The sequence below is a fragment of the Desmodus rotundus genome, chromosome 13 (genome assembly GCF_022682495.2).
Source record: "Desmodus rotundus isolate HL8 chromosome 13, HLdesRot8A.1, whole genome shotgun sequence".
Taxonomy (NCBI): Eukaryota; Metazoa; Chordata; class Mammalia; order Chiroptera; family Phyllostomidae; genus Desmodus; species Desmodus rotundus.
In genome coordinates this window covers 90,097,665-90,123,783 of record NC_071399.1, presented here as the reverse complement: position 1 = coordinate 90,123,783, position 26,119 = coordinate 90,097,665, and the positions used below count along the sequence as shown (strand labels likewise).

Sequence of the window (26,119 nt, the reverse complement as noted above, 5' to 3'; positions counted from 1 at the left end):
CCTGTAACGAGAGAAACCAACAAGAAGCAGTTCAGATCACACCAGTTCAGATGCTCAGCCAAGCTCAGAACCCTGGGCCGTGCCCTATCCCGCTGAAGGCAGGGGTGGGAGACAAGGCTGAGAAAGGGAGGGCTGGTGCGAAGTTTACATAACAAGTAGGGAGGTCTTTCTCACCTCATGCTGCCCCCTACCTTGCTATAAAAAAAGGACTGATTGCTGAGGGGAGGGGAGTATAAGGGGATTAAATAGTAATGGAAAAAATATGATAAGGATTTTTTTTAAAAGGACAGCCCAGGGAAAAAGAGTTTTTGGCTATTAAAAACGATAGTAGAAATAAAATGTCCAGTAGAAGTTTTGAAGAAAAAGTAGAAAATCCTTAACAGGAAGACCAAGAGGCAGAAAACAGGAGGAAAAAAATAAATGAAAATTAGAGGATCAGTCCAGAAGACCCAACAAATAAATTTAAGCCCAAGGAAAGTGAAGACAGAAAGCAGAGGAAGGGGGGACAGAGAGACAGAGGGACACTTCCCAGAATGGAAATATTTCAGCTTCTAGATCGAGAGCTCACTGAATCCCTAGCCCAATGGTGGAAAACAGACCTACTCTAAGACATATAAAATTTCAGAATGCCAAGCATAGAGAGAAAATTCTAGATATTTCTAGAAATTTTTAAAAATAACATGGAAAGGACCATAGAGCAGAATGGTATCAGACCTCTCAGCGGCAACCCTGGGAGCTAGAACACGCCCGAACAATTGCTTCAGAATTCTGAGCGAAATGATTTCCAGTATCGACTAGCAAGACTATATATGTTTTCAGTGTTAAACTGCATGTCATGTTCCAAGAAATCTTTCAAAAATGTTATGTTCCAAGAAATCTTTCCCAGAAATCTGCTGGAGGATGTGCTTGTTAAAACAAGGAAGTGGACCGAGAAAGCTGAAGCTGTGTGGGCAGAAACAGGAGGTCCCACCTGGAGGGAGGAGAAGGGGGTTCCCAGGATGACGGTGCAGGGAAGTTTCTAGGTGGCTTTTGGGCAGCAGGGCCTGGCAGGAGGATGCAGGACTATAGGAAGGACTATATTTTTTCCTTTCCCTCCAAAAGGAAAAAAAAAGGAGAAATGGATTCATTTCTTGATGTTTAAAAAGTTTACCTCTGTTGGAGTGTTTGATGCGGAATTAGTAGGAGGAACATAGAAACCTAGCCAGGGAAATAAGATGCAATAATAAAGTATAAACATAGTGCTGTTCCTATTATAACTCAGTTGTGTGTGTGTACCCAGCCCTGGTAAAACTGAACGCAAATTGGCCTGAAGAGATGTAATAACCTATTTTAGAGGATGATGGGAGGGTTAGTGCGTGCATGTGGGCGGAGTGTGAAGTAAAAAAAAAAGAACTCTGATCCTGAACAATCAACATAGTATAAGCATAGCATCTGCACATACAGAGTAACCGGAGAAAGAGAGAAAACCTGACGATAACTGTTTGTGGGGACCAGGAATTGGAGGTAGAGAGGGCGTGTCCCGGTGTGTCTCACCTGAACCTCGAGGCCACATTTGACTTCTAAAGCTATATGCACGTATTACTGTGATTAAAAAGTTAAAGAAAACGCACCCCCACACAGAAACGTGTACACAAATGTGAATGGCAACATTATTTGTGATCCAAAGAGGAGAAACAAATGCCCACCAACGAATGGCTGGATGAGTAAAATGTGGTCCGTACTGTACCTACGATGGAATATTATTCTTCTGTAGGAAAGTATTGGCACGTGTGACAACATGGGTGAGCCTAGAAAATAGTCTGCTTGAGGAAAAGAAGCTAGTCGTGGAAGACTGCGTGTTGTACCAAACGTTCAGCACAGGCGCATCTATGGGGAGAGCAAACAGATTGGCGGCTGGGGGGTGGGGGGTGGGGGTGAGTGGGGAATAGCTGTGAGTGGGTAGAAGGTTTCTTCTGGGGAAGATGAAAATACTCTATAATCATAGAGTGTCTTGCCCAACTCTATGTACCAAAACCCGCTGGGTTTTGCACAGTGAATTTTATGGTATGAGAATCACACTATTATTTTAAAATTAAAGGGAAAACCCCCAATTCGTAGTGATGTTGTGAGGAATAAATGAAATAGTGTGCGTGAAGGGTCTAGTCCCGAGCCTGGTGTAAATACTAAAGTGCGAATGAACACGTGTATAGCGCTTACTACGTGCCAGGCTCGCTTTGGAGTTTCCCACGTGTATCTATGCGCGTACCTGTCACAGCAACTGTATGAAATAGACGCTGTACTTCGCTCCATTTTCTAGGCGAGGAGACTGAGGCTCGGGGCATTCGGCACTTTGCCCAAGGCCCCACACCTAGCGCAGCAGTCGGGCTGGGCTGTAGCCCCACAGTTGGCTCGGCATCTTTCCTCTTAACCCTCCACGGGGCACCCTCCTGGGCATGCCTCCTAGGGCCCATGACTGCGCTAGGGTTGCGTGTCCGTCCCCACGGACACTGCACATCTGCCGTGGCTCTGAGGACCGCTTGCCTTTTCGCTTGTCTGTGTCCTTGACCACAGTGGACCTTCCACAAAGGCAGGGACTGTGCTCATCTCGGTCACTGTCACTCCAGGCCTCTCGGATGTTGGACGGGAAGCAGTAGCATGAAGCAGAAGTGTTTTTCCTTTGTATGAATCCCATGAGCAAATGAAGGGGAAGTTGCGGGAGCATAAGAGATGAAAGAGTCTAGAAAAATATGAGATCACTGATGAAGCAAGGAGCAAGGAATCTGAGGGAGCAGAAGACATAGGTTAAGATTATAATGGGGAACCATGGACCTGGGGGAGGTGGAAGACCGCCTCCTTCACACCTGAAGGAGAGGAGGAAATGACAGGTCTTGTGAGAGCAGAGGAGGCTAGATAAGGAAGCTTGTACCAGATGCCTTGATTATCTTGATAACTAAGGGGCGGGAATCATGGGCCAGGGAAGGATGCAGGGGAGGGGTTAGGAGACAGAGGCAAGAACTCTGGGGTCGCTTTCATATGATGGTGAATAAATATGCAGGACCCAGAAAGAAAGCACATACACACGAAATTGTATATACATTTTAGGGATTCATGGACCCAGGGTTGAGAATCCCTGTTCTCAGTAATTCATGGACTCAAACACAAGTACCCCTGAGAAGTAGTTTGAAAGCAAGCAGCTCGAATGCACGGCACTGCAAGTCTGTGCTTCTGGGAGGGCAGTGGCTGGGGTGGGGCTGGGGCTGGGGCTCTGGGTTTCAGAGCAGGGGGAGGGAGAAGTGGGGGGAGACAGTGGGTGGGGAGGGAAGGCAAAGTATCAGCCAGTGAAGCAGTGGCAAAGGGGGCAGTAGAGGCGTGTGGAGGGTGGGGCATAGGAGGTGGGAGAGGGACACTGGGGGGGCAGGTCATCAGGGGCACATTGGCTGTAGAGAAGATAAAAATAATACTGAAACCAAAAGCCGGTCTTCAGTTCATCATTGGGATGCCCCGGTGATTCTAAACACTGGCAGGGGTAAGCTGTTCCTCCCTGTAAAAGTCTGCTTCGGAAGCCCAAACAGTCATCTTCCTCTGGGTTGACTTCTGCCGCCGAGAGGCAGATGCAGAGATGAGGCCAGAGGGAGTGGTGCAGGATGTGGGCGCGGTGGTGGCGGTGTGGAGCCAAAGCTGAGTTGGCGCTCTGGCAGCCCGGCGAGTGTGGGCAGCCTGGCGCGGAGGCTTTCATCTCCTGCAGTCTAGACGTCATCTGAGATCCTGAGTCTCTCTTTGACTTCAACCAGCTGCCACTCATGACTGTGTTTCACCATCTTCCAAAGCCAGCCCCGGCCAGACCTGCACTTTGTCCCACTGCCCGTTCACCTCTTTCGTCCACCAGACCCCGTGCTCCTTGAGGGACGTGACTGTCGTCTCTGAGTCACCGGGCCTCGCAGGTAGGCACCCCGGTACAGTCTGACCCAGTGGCGAGGATATTTTGCTTCTCCCTATAGATGCCTTGGGTCCAGGTTTTTTTTTTTTAGGGAGATCCACAGTCACTGCACAATTTTTTTTTAATCCAAAAGACCATCGAGACATTGTCTGTGGAGCCCTGAGTGATGACCGCCTCCACCCACATGGACACCACCCGCGATTAGCCGCGTGGTAATGTGCTTAGTCCCCTCACAGCGGTGCGTGGGTGTTTCTCTGGCGTCCCCAAAGAATTTAGGTGCTTCTGGAAACCCCGCTGCAACCTGTTCCTGGGGAGGAGTAATGCAACAGAGAAACCAGGGTTCGAGCACCAGCTTCCCTGGGGAGGCACAAGAGGGCTGACCGTTCTCTGTGAGGTGAACCACTTCTAAAAGAGACCAAATCTCTGCCATCTCTTCCTAATCTTCTGCCCATCCCCAGTTGGGGGTGGGAGGCCTGTGGGCTTCTGACTGAGGAGTTGCCCACCACTGGCTAATGGACAATGTCAACCAGAACAGCTTGGTTTATGTCAGAAGCAGGACCGGTGTAGAGGAGAAATTGAAGAAGCAAGAGAAGTTCAAAGGCAGTCCCCCATCCAGAAAGCCAACGGAAGGAGCAAGCATCTTCCCTCCCTGTCAAAGCTGCCGCAGGACTGCATGTCCTGGTCTGTCCACAGCAGACCAGCTGCGGGAGCCACATGGTCTCCAGGCCACGTGGAGGCCATGCCTAACGTTGGGTCAACCTGACTCAGGCCACCACGCACTCTCCACCACCATGGTTGGGTTCTGAGCCCTTGAACATTTACATTTGAAGATGGACCTTTGACCTTAAGACAAGCATCAGGGGTTTGGGCATAAAATAAAACTTTTTTTACTCTATGGCTCATTTTATTAAATGTGCCTTCAAAAAATAAACCTGGTCCGTATGAAGGAACGTAGCTGCCCGTTTCACACAGAGGCGGCCTCAGCCATCATCCCTGCTGCTCTTCGTAGGAAACGTGTAAATAATTGAAGTCGTTAATTGGGTTAAAGAGATCCTCAGCCTATGGTGGGTCTATAAATAAAAGAATGAGTAAATAATATAGTGACCTTGAATTTCTAGCCCTCCTCCTGAAAGAGGTCATTTTGTTTTGTTTGCACCAATCAGATCATTGCTTGGGGACTCTTAAAAGAGGTTTGGTTTAGGCTGGGGCGGGCTTGCGCAAGGACACCCCTTTCCATTTGTTTCAGGTGTGCTGCCACTTTTTCTCGTGGCTCTTTCACTAAAAATGAAAAATTTGTTTATCTCTGTTGTAAGTAGCCAGGAACCTGGGCTTTGCATTCACAGCTGGAGTCAGAGAGAGAAGGCGAGGTAGTGCCTCCGCTTGTTATCTGAAATCAGACAGGTTTAAGTAGCCCTGAGTCTTAACAACTCTAGAGGAGGAAAAAAAAAAAAAAAAAGGGGGAAGGAAGAGAAAAATGCTTATGAAGAGGAAGTGGTAAGAGGCTCCTACATTTCAGTGAGACCTGTTCGGTCAGGTGATTTCTGTTGGGGAGGAGACAAGGAAAAAATTTAAGTAAAATGTCCTTATAAAGACAAAATCTATTTCTTTCTTGGCTGATGATTTGTCATTTTAGTCACTTCCTGCCTTGTGACCACACACTTGGGTTGACAAGTTCTGCAAATCAGAAGGAGAGGAGTTTCTGGTCACAGGCCAGTACCACTGACGACGGCTCTCCTGCAAGGTAAATTTCTGAGTCTTTTTATCATTTCTAAGGGCTTCGGGTGCTGTGCTTGCTGGGTGGCTCTGTGTCTGTGGGTTTAGATTTTTGGCTTCAGAGGACGAGAGCTCTGGGCACCTGTCACCTGTGCCCTTGGGGAGCCCCGCCACCATTCAACTGCTCAGCAGTGCTGCCGCCACCTGCTGTGGCTGTGCAGAGTGGGACCCCTACACTCTCAGGGTGGCTGCACCAAGTACTCACTGCCAGCACCCCCAAAACTGTGATTTGGTTTCTTTTAAACTAAACCATGTTGTGATTTATGTCTATGGCTGTATTTCAGGGAGGCTATTTACTGTGATTTTTATCTACTTTAAACCGTTTTCAGGAAAGTACATATTGATCATTTAGGTTGTGCCTAATGGGGGTGGTTTAATTTTAGCTCCTGTGGTTCTATATTTCTAAAAAATCTCCTTAACAATCCTTTAGTGGCTTTGTTAACATCTCGAGTCACATGTTAGTGCGTCACTGGTTGTTCGAGTGATTCTGGCGCCAGGAGTTTTTAATGGGTGTGCTTAACAACCACATGGGCACCTCGTCTCATTGTCTCTAAAAGTAAAAGCCATTTGTGTCCCTTAATTGTACTTTTTCATAGGTTTGTGTGAACTATTTGTTATGCTTATGACTGCACAAACGACTGTGAAATTTTGGATGAAAGTTTTCTGTCTACCATAGAAATTCTTATGAAGCCGATAGGGGATATTTATCTCAGGCACTCGGTGGAAACACAGAGCCTTTGGAGCTTGTAGCATCAGCCTGTATTTAATTATGATCGTGACAGGTGAGAAGCACAAAAGCCACTCAGGCTGGAAGTAGATTCATACATCAGCACACTTTGCAAAACTTCATTTTTTAAAATCAAGTATAGCAACTTGTTTTCTAAGATTATTCCCTTGGAACAACTTTTTAAAAAATCATTAAACAAAGGTGTTTTATCCACACACGTTTTGATTTCAACTTTATGTAAGTTTATGCTACCTGGTTTCTATTTGGTCAAATCGTGGAAAGAATGTCAGCCCAGGCGATTTTGAACGAGAGTAGCCATGTATCTATAAATGTGAATTTCTGGACATTGAAAAAGGGGACCATTGGTATTGCTTCCCACATCCCACTTGGAAAAAAAAATGTGGAATTGGGAGAGGCCAGACTTGAACCCTCTGGAAGAACACATTTAAAGATATGCTGGGTGTGATTTTAGGTAAAAATGTTGATGAGAATGAAGTAAATGAGGCTGCAAAGGTGGGTCAGCGTTTTCCTTACCCTGGGAGGGAGAAAAGGGCAACACGAAAAGGTAACTCAAAGGAGTATAAAGTCTCTTGATTTAAATCAAATTTGGCTTGTTAAAGCAGCCACCTGATGTGTTTAAAATATCTATCCCTCTTCATTCTCGCTCCCTGCCATAGCATCAGGGAAGAACCTTCTGGTCCTCCCCTGCAGACAAGCATGGCGGTGGTGGGTGGAGTTGGGCCTGTGGGGACGTTTCATTAGCCATCTCTGGGATGCGTTTCTTTGCTTTGTCACATTTTAAATTGTGTCTCGTTCGTAAATTATGCCTTGAAACAGGTGGTAATTTGGGAAACAATTTCCGTGTTTTCACATCATTTATAATTCTCTTTCTAAACCGTTTGGGGAAGGGAGGCTAACAAGTAAAGGCTCTTCAAATGAATCTATTTAAGTCAGAGAGAATGGGGCAAGCAATACTAACACTGAACATTTGTGATTACTGTGCACAGCCGCTCTTCATGCGCGACACCATTTAGTCCTCTTTGCAGATGTGGGATGGGCTTCAATCTTGCATGAACTGGCCCAAGGGTACAGGGCAGTTGGAGGGGCAGGGGCAGGGGCAGCAGGAAGCCGGGATTTCGGGCTCCATGCTGCCAGTTAAGCCGGTGCATCTAGTCCAGGTCCTCTCTTCTGCACCAGCGCACTTTTCCCCCAGGTGTAGGTAACGGAAGGCTTTTATTTCCGCAGCTGCCTGAAGAGATCTGGGCACTCAGAGCTTTAAGAGGCAGGGAAGGACACCAGAGGCAAAGGGACAGAGAGGGAGAGAAAGACAGAGGGAGAGAGAATGAGAGAGGGGAAAGAGGGACAGAGAAAAGTGAAAGAGAAGGGGGAAAAAAGGGCAATAAGCCCAGAAATATTTTTATTTTTATAATAACAGATACCACTGCAGGTTTCAAATACTAGTAGGATGAAGTATCTTCCTTCAGTTAACGCATAATTTTACTGAAGAATTATGTGCCCTCACACACTTGCTCAACCACTTCCCCTGCCTTCTTTCTTGTCACTTCCTTCTGCCTAGCTGACTCCCAGGTCCCTTGCGCACACGTTCTGGGTACCCAAGACCACAAGCCACCAGGAAGTCCTATGCTCTTTCACACTTTTTTTTTTTTTTTTTTTGCTGCAACAGTTTCTCCAATGGCTTTCTTCTTTATTTGTAAACCCCCTGGTTACTTTTCGAGGCTCATGCCTAAGAAGCATGCCCTTAGGGAGGCGTTTTCCTATGGGACTCCGCTCCTGCGTTTCTTGCACGAAGTGTCTTCTGTGTGTGCTTGCTGAGTCTTCGATGTTAAAGTAAGGATAGCAGTACTAATATCGCGTTACTCTCAAGTCCTGAATTGCTGACAGCCTCAGCTTCTTCTCTTGTCTCTCCTAACACACAGTAGGTGCTAATGATATTTATCAAATTGCAAATTTATCGCAAGTATTTTTTTCTCAGCCCCTTAGATAGTTGTGATTTCTTTGATTTCTTTGGTTTTACTTAATAACTTAATATGTACTGAGCCCCCCTCCCCAGGACTGCTATGAAAGGAGATGCAGTAATAATATAATATTTTGCATCCCACCATCCCTCCTCCTTGCCAAAGCACTCAGTGGACACCAACGTTGAGGAATTTAAGAAACTGCCCAATGACCCCTGCAGACAAGCAAAATCACAATCTCATTATTTTAGCCAAAGTACATTCACGGAGCTGGTACTTAGCTACCCTTATCAAAACTAAGTCCTTGATAATGGGCTTCTTTGATGACAAAGAACAAAGCACCATGTAGCATTAACTTTTACTCACCTGGGATAATTCTCAGAACATACTCAAGGCAACTTCTCCTTGTTACCTGAAGAGTAAAGGCCCCTCTGTGTATATAGGAGAGAGAGCAAACAAGTTTTAACATGAGGTTAGGTAAAATGATAAGAAATTTTCTTGTAAAATTATAGTTATGAAGGGAAAATGTGTAAAGTAAGACTACAACGGCATTGGGCTTTGTGACTGAGCACAGATTTTAGAGCAGGGCAATGTCATTTAGACTAATCTAGTTGTCTTCCTTGGTTTTTGGGTTTTTGTTTGGGTTTTTTTGTCAGTAGTGGCCCTACTCACAGATATCATCCCATGAACTGATGCTGTGCCATCTGCATACGGAGCCCTGCAGAAATAAAACTTAGAACTAGAGTTCACCGGAGTGCAAAACTCATCAGTGCCCGCAGATTTCAGTTCAAGTTTCCTTGTGCTGCCTGATGGCAGTGTACTTCTGAAATCAAAAGCGTTGCTGTTTCTCATGGTTTTCATTTCCAAGTTCGGAGACGTTGCCACCTGATGGGGTATTCATCTTCCGGGGGTGCCTCCCCTCAGCGGCTGCGACCCCGGGCACCCACATGGCATCTCCCCCTTGCTGTCCTCCATGCCCTCTTGATTCAACTTCCTCCCACGATTGCCTGTTCCCGTTGTTTTCGCTTGTCAGTTTCAGTCATTACGCAGTGCGCCCGGCGGTTTCATAGCCAGTCCATCTTGTAAGACGCTGCAGGCAGCAGGGGGCGGAGGGGAGACTTCCCACAACCAGCGTGATAATAACATCTAAGGTCGGGCTGGCCAAAACGTCTGTATGGCTTTTTCTGTAAAATAAAAGACCCATTTTTAATTTTCACCAATGACTTTATTGATTTGGCTACTTTGAGTATGTCAGCTATCTCCTGCTATTGGCTTTCAGTGAGTGGAGGCCCGGGGTGCTGCTAAGCACCTTTCAAGACAGCCCCACAGCAGAGAATTATTTGGCCACAATATCCATAGTACCAAGAAATTTCACAAACCACTTTTGACACGTTTGATTAGTCACAGCATCTTCTCCACATATGGCACAAATCTTTTTTTTTTTTTTGCATTTCAGTTGCATTTTTACCATTCTTGAAATAATAAAGCATAATATGCCAAAAATGTTGCATATTTTCTTTCATCTTCAGTACTAAAATGGCTACACAAAAATCCACCAATTTTCATAAGTTCTTTAAAAGGCATGCTGACATGACAGCTGTCACGATATAATCTCCAATATGGTTTCAATGAAGTTCAAGACAACTAAGCACCACTAGAGCCACCGGAAGGAAAAAACCAAATGAACTTTTTGCCCAACCCAACACTTACGTACCACTCGTTTTGAATTGAGTATTTTGTAAACATTTAAACCATATTAATGCATTTTGTTGTCGCAACAATTCTGTGAGGTAGTTACAGTGTTATTGTCAGATCTGAAGGCTAGGCCGTACATTCCAATATTTTATCACTTTGGTTTGGTACCATTGCATCAGTTTTGTATTAACTGCCGAACCCCAGGGGAAGAAGCCTCCTGGAGTGAGCAGGCAGCAGACCAGGGGGCTCATTCACACCTACGCCCCTGAGGTGAACTTAAATAATCATACTGTATCCCAAGGAAATGCCTCTGTTATAATTATAATTGCTTAATATTAAACAGTCTATTCTTTATCATCATCAGTATTCAGCTCCTCTGTTCACTTGCTGTTTGGTTTTTTACCAATTTATAGGCCTCTGTGTGGGCCACAAAACACGGTCTCTAACCTCAAAAGCTTTACAAAGCTATCATCAGTCTCAGAAGGTGAGAATGTTTTGAGTCCAGGGGCACTCACATTGTCTAATTGTTGTGACTGGTAGGAATAAATTAAACAATTTAGTATTTGGACCCAAGCACACATATCTATAACTAAATAGTCATGGCCAAATACAGGTCTTCTAAAAGCTGCAAAAGACTGAAAGATTGTTTTCACTGGGAGTTGAAGTAGAGAGGTAAACAGCGACCCACTTAACTGAGTTAAAATAGGTGTTGCTCAACTTCAGAGCCATGCCTGCCTCTGCCGCTCCTGCAGGTTAGAATGGGGCTTGTTTCTCAAACGTGGTTGGTTGTTTTCTCTGGCAGAAAGAAAAGCTAAGATGTGAGACTGAGGAACTGGCAAAGCCGCAGTTCTGCGGTTGTGGCATCGATTCTTGTTTTAGTCCAGCTCCAGTTACATGTAGGGAGTCTCTCTCTTTCCCTCTCTCTCCTTCTCCCTCCCCCTCTCTCTTTTTCTCCCTCTCTCCCTCACTCCCTCTCTCCCCTTCTCTCTTGCGCGCTCTCTCTCTCTCTCTCTCTCTCTCTCTCTCTCTCTCTCTCTCTCTCTCTCTCTCACACACACACACACACACACACACACACACACACACACACACACACACACACACACACCCCCCCCCCTTGACTGGAGGAGCTAAAATGTAAGAGATTATGTTCTCCAAAGTCAGAAAGGCCAAGACACCAAATTCAGCAGGCAAATTAATTATGCATATGAATCGCAATCTCTCACATAATTTGTTTTCTTTTTTTCTCTGGTTGCATTTTCAAGAGGAAAGTGAACTAATACAATAATTACTGTGCATTTAAATAATGCCCTGCATTTTGATCCCTCAGTCTTGTAGTTATCACTAAAATTTATCCAAACTGTGTATCCAGATGTGTGAAGTAGAGATGAACAAGTGTATTTGTATGAAATTTGCTTCTTCATTGTCATCATTTCTGAGGCAAAATTGAGAATTAGAACTGCGTCTTTGTTAGACTCAGAGGTAGCATTTTAAAATGTGGATCCTTGGTACCTCCTTGGCATCATCGGCTCCCAGCACCTTCACCAGGAAGGCCAGGTTAAGAAGACTGGCACAGGTGTTCCTGACGGAGAAAACTAGATAATAGTGCAGAGTAAAAATAAGGAAAGAAGAGAGAAACAAGTATGCCATTTTGTATTAATGATCCACCTCTTTTCTTTTTAAAAAGATGAAATGAACTTCTCTGTCATTTCCAATGCTTTGTAAAGACATATTTAATTTTTCCCTTTGGAAAGATGAAATATTATGGGCAACATAGGGAAGTTTTTCAGATTTTTTCCCTTCCCTTGGTGTCTTTCCAGTTGAGATTTTTCATCAAAATATCCCTGGTTCTCTGTTTCTTTCCTACGATCACAGAGAAAGGCAATTATGACAATCTGTAGGGTGGTCGTGTTTAATGTGCATGATATGTGATGTGTATGCTATATATACGTCAGTTTTTCCAAAGCTGTGAGTCTGAGTGTATTCTACAGTTTCTGTGCTTCAGACCGATATGGCGTGAAGATGAGAGCAAATTGGAAGCATGTTTGGATTCTCAGTCTAGCCTTTCACTGAATGTGGAGTCTGAGCAAACGTCTTAAATCTTCCGGAGCTCAGTTTCCTCTGTAAAATAGGGGAAGGCCTGCCTGTTTCCCACATCTGTTCTTGGTTTCATGCCGCCCCTCCCTTCATTGCCCCATTCCATCAGCCTGTGTGTGTTTCTCTCTCTGCCACACTCGCCATCCCTCCTGACTCACCGAGTCCTTACTCTGTGCTAGGCATCACGCTAAGCACTTGATGTGTTTCCTCTTATTTGATGATATTTCCATACAAAGGCTGCCTAAGGTTGGCGTTCCAATCATCGTATAACAGAGGACCAAACTGAGGTTCAGGGAGGGTTAAGTCCAATGTCACAGAACCAGTAAGTGCCAGAACCAAGATTCACACCTTGTCTTTTCCCATGATCTATTCAGTTTCTTAACAGCACAAACCCGTGAATTTAAATGACATCGTGTCTTCTAACACCGCACACTAGCTGCTTTCTACTAAGTCAAATATTCCTTTCTGTGGTCAGCTAGTGGATGATTATTCCTAATATCACATTTCCATTGGGCAGAGAGCCCAACTCTACTTTCGATGGGTTTGCTGATATGCTGAACATATTTTTTATTGATTTGAGAGAGAGAGAGAAAGAGAGAGAGAGAGGAAGAGAGAGAGAGAATTTGTGGTTTCACTTATTTGAACATTCATTGGTTGCTTCTTATATGTGCCCTGACTGGGGATCAAACCCACACCCATGGTGTATTGGGACGATACTCTAACCAACTGAGCCACGTGGTCTCGGCCATACCAAACATATCTGAAATACATACAAATAAATGCTTGAGGATTTTATGATACAAGGCCTTAAAATAAGAGTTAGGAAGGTCTTAGACTAGACTCTTTCGTTACTTAAACTTTTAACCAAACAAAAAGTGTCACAGAACAGCTGTCACGGCACACCCCAGTGTAAGCTGGTGCTGGTGAGCACCTGCCAATCAAACCATGGCTTCCAACAAAGTGAAGATAAGTATATCCCACCAAATTAAAATTTCCTGCCTCAATTTATCTGTAACTCCTCATTTTTTTTTCTGAGAATGAGCTTGTCATTAGAGATTCTAGAAGGACTACTCCCAGGAGCTGATGGAAAATGAGGTCACACCGTTAAGAATAAATAGGAGCTTCTGCTGTCATTGCTAATATGCAAATGTTACCGCACATGGCCTCGGTGGTTTTCCAGCCCCAACTGCAGGAGAGCAGACGCCTGGAGAAGTAGGGAGGGCAGAACAGAGGGGTGTAGAGTCCTGGCTCACAGAGCTGGTCCCCAGGCACGGGTGCACCCTGGGGGGGGACAGGTGCTGCCCGGTGGCACTCATCGCAGATACCCAAAGATCTCTTTTCGTGACTTAGTATGGATGTGGGCAGGCTTTTTTAAGGTTGCTGTAATTTCCCCACTCTGGCCTCATTTCCTCAGCCTTTAGAAGGTACTTTCCACCACCAGTATTCGAGGCCAGGCTAAGTCCAGTGGCCTTGACCACGCAACATGGCATCAGCCCGTACCAATGCTGTTGGCTTCCAGGTATCTCCTACCGACTGTGCACTATCTTTTGAGACTCACCACTATGACTCTCGAAGAGAAAGTGGTCCCAGTGCCTAAACAAGCCAAGATGAACACGTCTGACGGTAGAGCACAGACATGAAATCTAGATTTACGCACCCCCACACACACACAACATTCATACGATTGTATGGATTTTAGGTGGTGACGTGACATAGGATTTCATACAACTTAGAGTGGAAATTGGGCTTGTTCCCGAACATTATTTTGTACAAGTTCTAGGTCTTTATGTTCCCCTCCCTCCATCCCTCCGCCCCTTCCTTCCTCTGCCAAGCACGATTTTGTGCAACTTAAACACTCTGCGTCATCTAATTCTAACGGCACCCTGCGGAGGGAGCCCCGTGGTTGGACTGTTAATATTCTCTTTCTGCATGTGAGGAAGCCGAGGCTCAGAAAATCGAAGTAACGTTTCTAAAGCCCACAGCAAGAAGCAGCTGCATCAGAAAACCCAGTATCTCTTCAGCGTACCACGCTGCTCCCTAGTTCAGTGTACACAGGGTCTGGCAGAAGTAAGGCCTGCCCAGTGTGGTTGGTAAGGTGATGATACGGGGTAATAATTTATCGTTTTAATGTGAACATTTCACCTAAAATGTCCTATGGTGTGCTTGAGTGTGACAGTGATACAGAATTACGTGCTTATGATTTTGTGACTAAGAACAGGGGTGTTATTTGTGCCGGACACTATATATATATACATATATATACACACACATGTGCATACATATATATATATTAGGTTTCATATACACACACACACACATACACGTGTGTATATATATATATATATATATATATGAAGCCTATTTTATAGAGGAAGATAGGATCATGAGCGTTTGGGGGAAATGCCCTTCCAGTGGGGGTCGTGGTCTCGCACAGGTGAAACTGCAAGCTAAGGACAAAGAAGAAAGCCCTCCCCTGATTCTCCTGGTCAGCCTCACCTCTAAGACGTGCAGTCCACTCCATGGGCTGAGCATCTCAAGGGGCATTTTGAAACTTCAGGTTGTCTGATGCTGATGGACTTTTGTTTTTCCCATCCCATGGCTCGACCAAACCAAGACTGGCAGGCCCTACTTCTCTTTTCAGGCTAGTCACTGACTCATTGTGAGACTTTGTAGAGAAACTTCAGTTTTCAGGGCCCACATTTTCCCATTTCCAACAGGTCCAGTTCTCTCCTCACTTTGCAGGTCTGTGTTTTCTAAATGGGAAGTGGTAATAAAAAGAGGCAAGCTATCTACAGACAAGCAAACTGACAAGGCTTCTAGGTAGAATCATTTTATAGCATGAGGAAGACAAAAAGTATTTGTATTGCTTGCCCTGGCCGAATGGTTCGGTTGCCTGGAGCACCATCTCGTGTACCTAAAGGTTGCAGGTTTGATCCCCAGATGGGGCACGTATGGGAAACAATTGCTCGATGTTTCTCTCTCACATCAATGTCTGTCTATCTCTCTCTCCCCACCTTCCTCCATCTCTAAACTCAATAAACACATCCTCGGGTGAGGACTAAAAAGAAAAGTGTTTGTATTACTTACAGTGAATGCAGTGAGCATCGTGACTGAAGTTAGCAAGGACAGCCTAAATCACCAAGGTTTCCTTCTTGAAGCAAGAGCTCACAGGGAAGGAACCGCCATGCCACTTCCCCAAAAGCTTCTAGAGTTCCACCTCGCGCTTCCCCGGCCAGTCCTGCTAAACCGTCCTTGTCTTCCTGGGCGAGCTCTGGCTTCGCACCTGTCTTTGCGGGGCGATTTTCTCCCCTATGGAGAAGTGGAGTGCCTTTCTCCACGTTGTCTCTCTGCTGCTTATTTAAGATGCAGCTTTCCTTCTGCTCTTGGGCAATGAAGCGTTCTTTGCCCTTGTGTAGCACCGTGGGAGTGATACATTTAATGCAGTGATGAGCAGGCTTTTCTCATCTCACAGCACATAAAATAATTACCGAACTCTGTGGCACACCAAAAAATATATTTTTTGCAGGTCTGATAAAGAAATAGGTGTAATTTTCACTCATTCACACCGGACAGCTCTTGTTACATTGGCTGTTGTCATTTTTTTATTTGACAATCTAAGGGGACAGAGGCCAGTGCCCCTGACTAAGTAGTCAGGTACTGCCTGTTTTCTTTTTCTATTATCAGTTCTGGGGGACGAGTCTCACAGTCTCAATAGTGATATGCAAATTGCATCTCAATGCACCCATTCCTAATGATTTCCTGTGTGTCCCTGGACCTACAAGTTCCTGCATCCTGGCCTTGGATTTAGCATCCTTCCAGTCACTGCTCCATCTCCACATCCCTCTGCTTCCACCTTGGCAGGACTCAGCTCAGAGCAGACACTACGATGTGTACTTACAGAGAGACCCACTGCCCCACATCACCGGCAGCCAGATGGGTTTCTTTGTGTGCATCTGCAAACTCATTTTCTGAGCACCTGCGCTATGCGGTGACTCACAGTTTGTGATCGAGTAATGTGCTGGAAGACACGGGTGTGGGTGTAGGTGCCTGAGAGCTGAACCAGACAGAGTTCAAGGAGGATGGACAGGCTCCCTGACCCCCATCCGGCAGCCAGAGGAACAGGCGGTCTGAAACCATGCTGATCGTTTTCAGAAGTCTGGGGTGTGATCACATTCATCTGTGAACTTGGCATACTGTCTTCTGAGCATTGTGCCTGAGAGTGAGTTGTTTTAATGTGGTTTGCTTTTCGGTTGCTGAGGAAAATCAGAAGGCCTGCCGTCATGCAAAGTCAAGGATGAATATGCAGATAAGTGCAGGAGCCAGTCACCAAGTTGCCTTGGTCATTGTAACCTAGAAGGTGCCAATAATATGTAGAAATAGTTTGGCATATGGTGTTTGTAGCCTAAACTGAAACAGCACCTTCTCACTCCCTAGATTAAGTTTTTCTTCATACGCAGGAAGCATGCATGAAATTATATCCGTAAGCTACTTGAAAGCATGAGGGAATTATACTTACTAAAAACTGAGCAGGTCTTAAAGAACAGCACTCCCTCTTCGATGAGAAAACATTATAAAGGAAAGAGCAGAAATAAGGAAGGCTGGGTCCCAGTCCCAGAGAGCTCTGTGACAGTGGGCACGTCCTTTAACTTGGTTGTCATTTCACTCCTCTGTGACAGGAGAAAAGTGGCCAGACAGGTAATGCCTAAGGCCTTTCACTTCTGCATTCAATGACTCTGTTATTCTTATGTTATCAGGTAAGGAACTTGGCCCAGCAAAGAAAACTCTCAAAATTCAGAAAATAAGCCCCCAAAACCAGGTGAGAAGAACTTTTTTAGAAGCCCGGTGGCAGTCACCAAGGCGTGTGGCAGGAGTTTTATGAATCGAGCCACTGCTGTTATTCCCTCTGAGAATAGCCCGAGAGAGAGAGAGCTTTCATAGTATCAGAAAAGATTTAGGTTACAGCGTGGCGACATGAGACACCGGCGGGGTTGTAGGGTTTCCTTATTTGGATATTTTTAAGAAAATAGCAGGTGGCTTTCTTTCTGGGACAGTTTGCATACAGTCTTGCCTAGAAACTAGGAGGGGACTGGATCGGCATGTCTTGGGCTGCACGGGCGACACCACCTGCTGCCCTGGTAGCTTTCCTGCGCGGTGAGGAAAGGAGAACACGTGAGGACTGAGCTTTCCCTGCTGCGGAGGTAAGGGCAGGAGCCAGGTCAGGGTGGCAGGCGCCAGGTGCTTGTCAGCGGAGGCACCTCCCTGAGAAGTCTCCCCCAGGGCTGAGGTCACGGCTCTCCCGGAAGCCCCCCGCCCTGTGTCTGGGCTCGTTTGAAATGCACCATACCCTGGCTCCAGCTGGTGCGTACAGTTGTCCACTACAGAGTAGACTTCTGGAACTTTGAAATTGGAAGGGATTTCATCTCTCAACTTACAGATGAGGAAACTGAGGCCCAGAGAGGCAAAACGGAGTCTGATGGTGCACAGGTGGCCGTGCGTGTTGCTCATTTTCTTACTGTTACCTAATCTTTCTTCCCTTCAGCCCTGTGTGTATCCTTTTGATGGATTCACTTTTGACCTTCGAAACTTTTTTCAATGAGTGAGCTATCATCTCTGTGTCCCATTTGAGACTTGATGTGCACCTGTGGGCTGCACAAAGCCACAGCCCTTGTGACCTCTATGTGTGTGGCCGTGCGACCGGAGAGCCGTGCGCACAGGACAGTGAGAGAATGAAGGTCTGAATGAGTGAGTGGCGTCTGATACCGAAGTAGCCGTGTGATAGTGATGGCCAGCTAGCCCATATCAACAGGCAGCTTTTTGAAAAGATCCAGCGATACCCTGAGCTTCCACCAGAGGAAGGTCTGAATCTTCAAGTCCCGGTGGTATTAGGGTGGCCAAAAAGTCCACATGTTTTTTTCCATAAAATAAAAGACATAATTTTCATTTTCCCAGTAACTTTATTGAGTTGGATATCTGGAGTATGTCAGCTAGCTCCCACGTGGTAGAACGTTGATTGTTCCCAATTCATGTCTCGATTTGATCGCTATCAACTTCAACTAGTCTACCTGACCGTGGGGCATTGTCCAGCGAGAAATCTCCAGCACGGAACTTCGCAAGCCGCTTTTGACATGTTCAATCAGTCACAGCACCTTCTCCATACACTGCGCCAATCTTTTTTTGCATTTCAGTTGTGTTTTGAAATAATAAAGCATAATACACCAAAAATGTTCCATCTTCAATATTAACATGGCTGCACAAAAATTTACTAATTTTGATGAATTTTTTGAAATGCACGCTGATATGACAGCTGTCACAAAACATTCTATCAAAATTGTTTTGAATGAAGTTCAAGACAATGAAGCGCTACTAGAGCCATCGTACAGAAAAAACATAACGGACTCTTTGGCCAGCCCAATAGAATGTGAAATGAAGGGGAGCTGTGGAGTTCCAAGACGTTAACACCAGGAATATTATTATCTGAGCCCAGGGAAAGAGGGATACCAAGGCAACAAGCAGCCTCCACATCCTGCACCTGGGAGGATTGATCCCCTTTACCTGCAAGAGGGTTGCTCTGCATCACATCCTTCGCAGGCGACAGGGGTGCTGGGGGTGTGCTGGGGGAGAGGGGAGAGGCTGTGGGCACTCATTCCCTGGTTGCAGAGCTGGGCTCTGTGTGCTGTGCTGTGTACAGAAGCCCCCCAATGCCATCATGGAGCCACTGTGGCCCCCAGAGCAGCGGTAGGTCCGTCAGGTTTGGAGTGAGCAGTCCTGCCAGCCGCCCGCCGGGACTGCTGACCCTGCCTGAGGCAGTGACAGGAAAGAGCCCCCCGAGTCTGTGCTGAGAACAGCCTCCCCCACCTTGCTTCTCACTCCTCTGAGGCCACAGAGGTGAGACTTCTGTCCTCAGGAACCACCCTGGAGAACCGGTGAATGTGTGGGAGAAAGGGACAGGAGGCAGGAAATTTTGACTTGACATAAGAATCCCTAAGAGCCCCTTTAAGTGGCTGTCTGTATTCGAGACCATTTATAATTATTGGGTTTCTTAAAGTCATTTTTAAAATACATTTTCAGAATCATCCTCTATGGAGAGCTTCGGTATGTCTGTATGTACAGACAAATGGGATCCCAAGAATAGGTAGTACATTTTTCACAGTCAGACCCCCTGAAGTGGTCTCTTTTGTAAAAGGAAGTGGACAGAAATAAGTGAAAGCGAAGCACCTGTGTTATCTAAGTTTTTCAAAAACGTACGGGTCTTTTATTTTGTGTTGAAGTTCCGTGTACTTTATATTTTAATTCTCTAGTCACCGCAGTCTAACTCCAGAGACCTCAGTATCGATCGTGTTCTAGACTCCAGGGTGCTTGGGGTTACTCACTGTGTGCCGAGGGGTTGGGAAGCTGTACAGTTTTTCCCCCTGGATACAGACTGAAATTATTGAGGTAAAGCTAGGAATTTGGGTCCTGAGTTTCCAGTTTTACTCCGCTCACGGGGTCAAGTTGCAGGAAAAGTAGGGCACATTCAAAAGAGTCCCTTGGCAATGCGATCCCAGGTTACAGGTGCACCCCTGATCCGGTGGTTATGTAACTGGGCGTCGATGTGTTGAATGAAAGCCCTGACCAGCACAGCGCTGTCGCCTCTCAGAGAGGATCCTAGCCCACGAGCTCTTCACTGCGGATAGGTCTCCTTTTCCCACTCTTCCTGCTTCGTTTCATTATCAATTTTTCTCTCCTCAGAGAAAGTTGAGCTTACAGTTTCACATTTATTTTAGATAGCATAGTTCCTTTTGTATATTCTACAGCACTGTGTCCTATAGCCAACACCTAAAAATAGTTTCTGTCTTCAGACTTCAGGAATTTGAGTCAGGTGCTTTTATCATGAGAAGTCATTCTCAGACCTTTGTTTCCACTCCCAATCTGGAAAATACCAACTTCCTTTATGTCGGGACTCAAAACCCACTGACTTAAAGGAACGAACAAGTTCCGCAGCTTCTGCGCTTCGAGGGGTCATTTGATTTTTTTATGACTTTAAAAATAATCTTGTAACAATGAACAACCAGTACTTTCTTTGGCCAGATATCATGGGTTTCTATAACTACTGCTTTAATCAATTCAATTACTCAGAAAAACTAGCAGCCAGGTGTGACTTAGAGAATGGCTTGAGATTTTTCTTCTTAGACTTTGTGTTAAAGGTCCTGTGTATTTTATGTTTCCCTTCTTTGTATATGGGCAGTAGTTCAAAAACAGGCTTTAGAATTCACCACTGATTTGCAAGAGACCTTAAGATTGTCCCTGGCAGGGCATAGTTCTATGATGGGGTCACTGAAGAAGGCCAGGTTACCGCAAGGGCGTGACTGTAGAGACCTCTCTAGAGTCTGCTGCCCGGGTGGTGCCAGGAATTTGCAAACTGAAACACCCACCCATTGTCTCTGTGAATTTTACCAGCATTCTTGGAGCTCATGCCTTCAAATACGGATGCGTTCAAATGGGTGTAATTTTTTCCAGGCTGACACATTCACAGACGATGTAAAGGACCTAGTGCTTCATTATCAGCCAGCAATGTTCCTCTTCGAAAGCGTCTGAGCTGAGACGTGTTAATGGCTTCGTCTTCCTGTTTCTCTGCTTTGGGAAAATGGCTCTGTTTGCACATCCAGTTCAAGTAGCTAAAGGGTGTCTTCTCAGTTCTGCTCTGTAACGACCCTTCCAATAGTCCCTCCATCCTTTCCCTGCTCTGTTCCCCAGCAACCGCGTGGACCAATGGTAGCCTGGCATTGCTTTGTGAACTTGGACATAGACAAAGTGTGATATCTCATTGGTTGTAAACATTACTCCTTAGAGTCCTTCTGTCTCTAAAAGTCGGCTTGTGTTTCCAGGACGTTCTGCTTTCATGGTGCTGAGGGATTCTTAGAATATATTCCCAGAAGTGGGATCATAATATATTTTTAAAGGAATTAAAAAAAATAACAGTATGTGTAATTCCACAATTTTAAATCATGCTCCCTGGAGTTCCTACCGGTGCCTAAGGTGACAAGGAGCTGGGACAGTGGAGGAAGGAGGGCATTTGGGTTTTTTCAATCAAAGGCTCCCAGGATTGTTTTTTTTTCTTTTTAATTTAATTTGTTCACTTTTTTAATTTACAACATTTCTGCTGACCAAGGGTCACACGGGGAAACAAAAGTTGGGAAGCACTCATATGTGTATGTCACAGGGTAGTAAGGTGGGTGTGGATTTGCAAAGTTAGGCATCATGCATTTTCGGGTGGCGGGGTGAAGCGTTAAAACTGTCTCCTTTTCTGTGTGCATGTTGGTCGCACTGGGGTCGGGGCAGCAGTGTGCTGTAGGATAATGTGAAACTGTAGAAAAGGAACTCAATTTAAAACAACATCCCAAAATAGAATTATCAAAATCCCCCACCCTCCCCTCTCCCCCCCCAAACAGGAAACCCAATAAGCCTTAGTGGGAGTCCTACTTGAAAGATGCTGGACCAGTGAGGGGCATTTTCTTCCCCACCGTAATCCATTTTCTGGTGCATTCTCTCTCTCCCCAGAAGGAGCAACAATGCCCAGGACAAGGGAAGTGGCTCAGCATTGGCCTACATTTCTCAGCCAAACCAGCCTTTCTGAGAAGAGAGCACCTAAAAGTCCCTTAGATCCCCATCTATGAATTACTAGAGCGTCAAATTTCCTTCCTCTTCCCTTAGCTACTTGTAGAACTTTGATCACTTTCTTGTAAGTTTGAAAAGCTATCTGTTGGGTTGGCCGAACATACTACTTCTAAATGCAAACGTGACGATATGTCCAGAAGATGTCTGGGGAAGAGTTAAGTGTTGTAGTTGTGTATTGCTGTGTAACCAGCTGCTCCAAAGGTAAGTGACTGAAAACGATCATTTCAGCATCTCTCTTGCTCTTGGTGTCAGGAGCCCAGCTGGCTGGGGCTGTGGACACCCGGGGCTCCAAGGGGCTGAAACATCCTGAAAGGCCAGCCTGGGTGGCAGGCAGGTGCAACTGCCCACCTACTGGGAGCGCAGCAGGAACTGGTACCCAGAGCACCCAGGTCTCTGTCCCTGGCTCTTCCCGTGGCTCTCCCGTGTGGCAGAGGGAGGGGACGTGCCAAGAATGAGCATTCTACAAGGGAGGGTCCTCCAGCCTTCTAAAGGGCCAGAGCAGTCCCAGGACCAATCCAGATTCAAGAGGAGGGGCAGTAAGCTCCACCCCCGAAGAAATAGTGGTGGTAGGTAGCAGGGAAAGGAGAGATTAGTGAGGGCCGGCTTTGGAGACCGCCACGTGGAAGGTTAAAAAAGAAACTATTTCTTATGTTGTGGAGAGAGAGTTACACATCAAGAGAGATGCAGAGGAATACTTCCTCACTTAATAAATGGAAATTGGCACTTTAAGAATTAAATGCATAACAGTTGTTCCTTCTTTCCCCCTGCAGATCTGTTGCCTTAAAGCAATAAAAAATGGCCCGAGGATCAGTGTCTGACGAGGAAATGATGGAGCTCAGAGAAGCTTTTGCCAAAATTGGTGAGTTGACCTGGTACCTCAGGTGGTACAATTCTCTTTTATATTGAGTATCTCCAGGACAGAGTCCATGAAATGCTAAAATGAGCAAAAGAGCGGAAGTGATGGGAACCCGGTGGTACTGGGCACAGGAGCTAGGGAACTTAGCTCTGACATGTGCCTTTCAAGATAAACCCTTCTTTCTCTATCAAAACATGGAACAGGGACCCTTCCTCACCTGTAGCTCTTCCTGGAAATGGCCTCTACGTCTCATCTTTTTATTGCACCTACTGTCTTTGGTTTTCTTTGTTAATTCTTTTCTTTTTTTTTAAGTATTTTTCTGTGTTTTCTTTGTTCTCATACTTTGTTTGCCTTACTTTTTCCGACTCTTTATCTCCAGCCTGTGATTAATTTCCCCATCTGATTCTATGAGAGTCCCTTTAGATTCTGTTGCCAGACCTCTGTTTTGAAGTTATGCCTCTGGGGTGTTGGAAGGGATATTAGGGACCATATCCAATAGCGACTGCCCTCTGGTGAGACTCTGGCATGGGGTCCAGCCGTGACCCCTGAGTGATCGCTTCTGCTGCCCACTCACCTCCCACCCAGCCTCCCCTCACCTCTCTTCCTGCTCTTAGTCGAATTGCTCTGAACCTACCTCTGGTCGTTTGCCTTACAGACACTGATGGCAATGGGTACATCAGCTGCAATGAGTTGAACGACTTGTTCAAGGCCGCGTGCTTGCCCCTGCCTGGGTACAGAGTGAGAGAAATCACAGAGAACTTGATGGCCGCAGGGGATCTGGACCATGATGGAAAGATCAGCTTTGATGAGTTTATGAAGGTGAGGATGTTGCAGAATAGGAGGAGTTGCATTCGAAACTTAGAACTTTGATTCGAAAAATATCCAGAAACACACCACCACTCTCCTTGCATCCACATTATGTATTCTTTGTGGTTTTCTTGATCACATAGCGGGTTTCTAAAGATACGTTATATTTTTGCAGGTTTTTCATGGCCTGAAAAGCACAGATGTGGCCAAGACCTTTCGAAAAGCGATCAATAAGAAGGAAGGGATTTGTGCAATTGGTGGCACCTCAGAGCAGTCCAGCGCTGGCACCCAGCACTCCTATTCGGGTAAGCCATGATGATGGGCATGGACCAAGGGGCAGGGTGGGGGGGAGCTGAGGGCCAAGGGAGAGGGGACCATGCAGAAAGGACCCATTTTCTGGGACTGCACATTCTAAACTCGGTGTTCAAAGATAGGAGGTGCAAAGAAAAGCAGAAGTTTAGAGGAGTTTGTTGATGACTCTGCATCTTCCCGTGCATAAGTGAGCCAGCACTTCCGGCTCTGGGTGGAGCCCAACACCAGCTAATCCTATCTGCCTTTAAAAGGCGCATAAAAGGCTGCCGAAATTCCTTGGTAAATCTTTTGGACAAAAGGAGCTACCAGGGCTTCTTCTAACTTGCAGCTTCATAATTATTCTTCATGCCTGCTGAGGGGTGAAGAATATTTTTCAGTATATTCTGTTGAGGGGTCCAGAAACCTGTGGGTTTTTGTTGATTTGTAAGGCAGTTGTGTATTGAGTCTGAAGATCCCGAAAGCAACCACCCAGCAGCCTTACTGGGAAACCTCTCACCACCCAACAAGGCGGCACTCCAGCAGCCCCCAAACTGACTTCTTCAAAACATTAGTTGCTCTTCAAGATAAGTCCATGGTTAAGTACCGCCGAAGTCACTGCTAAGACACAGGTTAACCTTTTATTTTGATGTACAGACATTTTCGTGGCCTTCTGCGTTGTAATCAGACATTATGAAACTTGAAGGCCGTGATATGCTGTGGCAGGTGCTTCTCAAAGTTTCGTGACTCAGGGTTCTTCTGAGAGCCATGACTGCTTCCGTGGCTCGCACGTTGGGAAACACAGTACTGGGCGTAACTCGGGGTTTTATTTAAATTTCTAAAATCTGCCTCAAGCAGCTTTACTGCTAGGAAAGAAACATATCACAAATGATTTTACTTCATAGCAATTTCGTGATAATGCAACTCAGAGATATTGCAAGGGTTGTCTGTGATCACCCACATTTAAATCAGCAGGGCTAACAGCAGAACCCCAAGTTTTATTCTGTAAGAATTAGAGCACATTTATATTTAAATTATAAATAAATGTAAAGAAAAATAATTGCATTATTTATATATATTTATATATATAAAACATAGCTATATATACTTGCTTCTCACTATAAATTATTTGCACACTTATATACCTTCTAAAGCTGCATGCTGTGTGGTTTCTGACTTGGAGCGAGCAGAGACACTGTGCCCCTGCCCCAAGTCTTCTGAGATTTTCAATTGTCAGTAAACGTGAGGTGATCAGGCAACGGGAAAGAGCCTCGAATGTCTCTCCCGGGCCTGAGAACCTAAGACCCGCACGCGCAGTGCTGACGGGGTTAGATTCTCACCCTGCCCGTGGGTCGTTTCCACCGCGGTCTTGCAGAGGAAGAGAAGTACGCCTTCGTGAACTGGATAAACAAAGCCCTGGAAAACGACCCCGACTGCCGCCACGTCATCCCCATGGACCCGAACACCAACGACCTCTTCAGCGCTGTTGGTGACGGCATCGTCCTTTGGTAAGTGACATTTCCTTCTTGGTTGCCAGAGCTTTCCCAAGAAGGTTCCAGAATACCATCGATTAATTGTGTTGATCCCGGGCCAGCTTCCTTCAGGGGTCAGCTGGACCTGAAATGCTTTTCTGGAGTTTTACTTGGCAGGTCCAGGAGAGAAAAGTGATGTCGAGAGAGAAACTTATAAAGAGAAGTGTAAAGCTAGTGTCTCTTGGGTGAAAGGGGGGGTGCATGGGAGACAGACAAACATAAAGAGGGAGCTCTAGTAGCACAAGGTCAAGAGCAATTCCTTTCGGCAGATGTACTGCTTGGCTTCACTGGAGCGTGGCGGGAGAGTAGGCAGGATGAACCAATGCAGCCTGGTACCTGGAGAAATCCAACACAGGCCCTTATGAAGGGGCGTGGTAGGTGGTACACACCACGACCCGACCAAGCGCACCCACCAAGGAGAAGGTGTTCTCTCTGTGGGAGGCTCAAAGCCCAGTGGGGTGTGTTCGCGGCGATGCCTTTGACAATATCGCCGTCACCATAAAACATGGGGCCTGTGAGGAGGTTTGATTGACGTGCCTTCAGTCAAGGCACCATGATCTCAGGCGAGCCCAGGAGTTGGAGGGAGGGGTAGGTGGGCAAGACTTTAAGTCCCTTTTCTCTGCTCTGAGCAGAGCAATTCTGCTTTTGGAATTTTATTTATTAAAGTTAATTTTTAAAAGGTTCAACCACTTAAAAAAAAAATCAAACACCTAGCCGACAGGAACAAGGCCTGATTTCTTCGGTTGGCACCCACCCTGCCCCGTGGCCTTCCGTCAGTGTCCTGTGGTTTGACCCCCA

At 45.9% G+C, this 26,119-nt stretch overlaps 1 protein-coding gene across 10 annotated transcripts in view; it reads left to right on the top strand.

Moving 5' to 3' along the window:
• LCP1 (lymphocyte cytosolic protein 1) overlaps window positions 1–26,119 on the top strand; it is a 65,118-nt gene that overhangs the window by 14,330 nt on the left and 24,669 nt on the right. For 5 of the 10 annotated variants that reach the window (XM_024568513.4, XM_024568475.4, XM_024568497.3 and 2 more), the window contains 5 exons: window positions 5,550–5,657; window positions 22,609–22,697; window positions 23,350–23,513; window positions 23,677–23,806; window positions 25,165–25,297. In XM_024568513.4, coding sequence (XP_024424281.1) covers window positions 22,634–22,697; window positions 23,350–23,513; window positions 23,677–23,806; window positions 25,165–25,297 — 491 coding nt within the window. In that variant the 5' untranslated portion in view covers window positions 5,550–5,657; window positions 22,609–22,633. Of the gene's footprint in view, window positions 1–5,549; window positions 5,658–21,909; window positions 22,040–22,608; window positions 22,698–23,349; window positions 23,514–23,676; window positions 23,807–25,164; window positions 25,298–26,119 lie in introns of those variants that run through there. The other 5 variants (XM_053916334.2, XM_053916336.2, XM_053916337.1 and 2 more) reach the window with 2 other exon arrangements.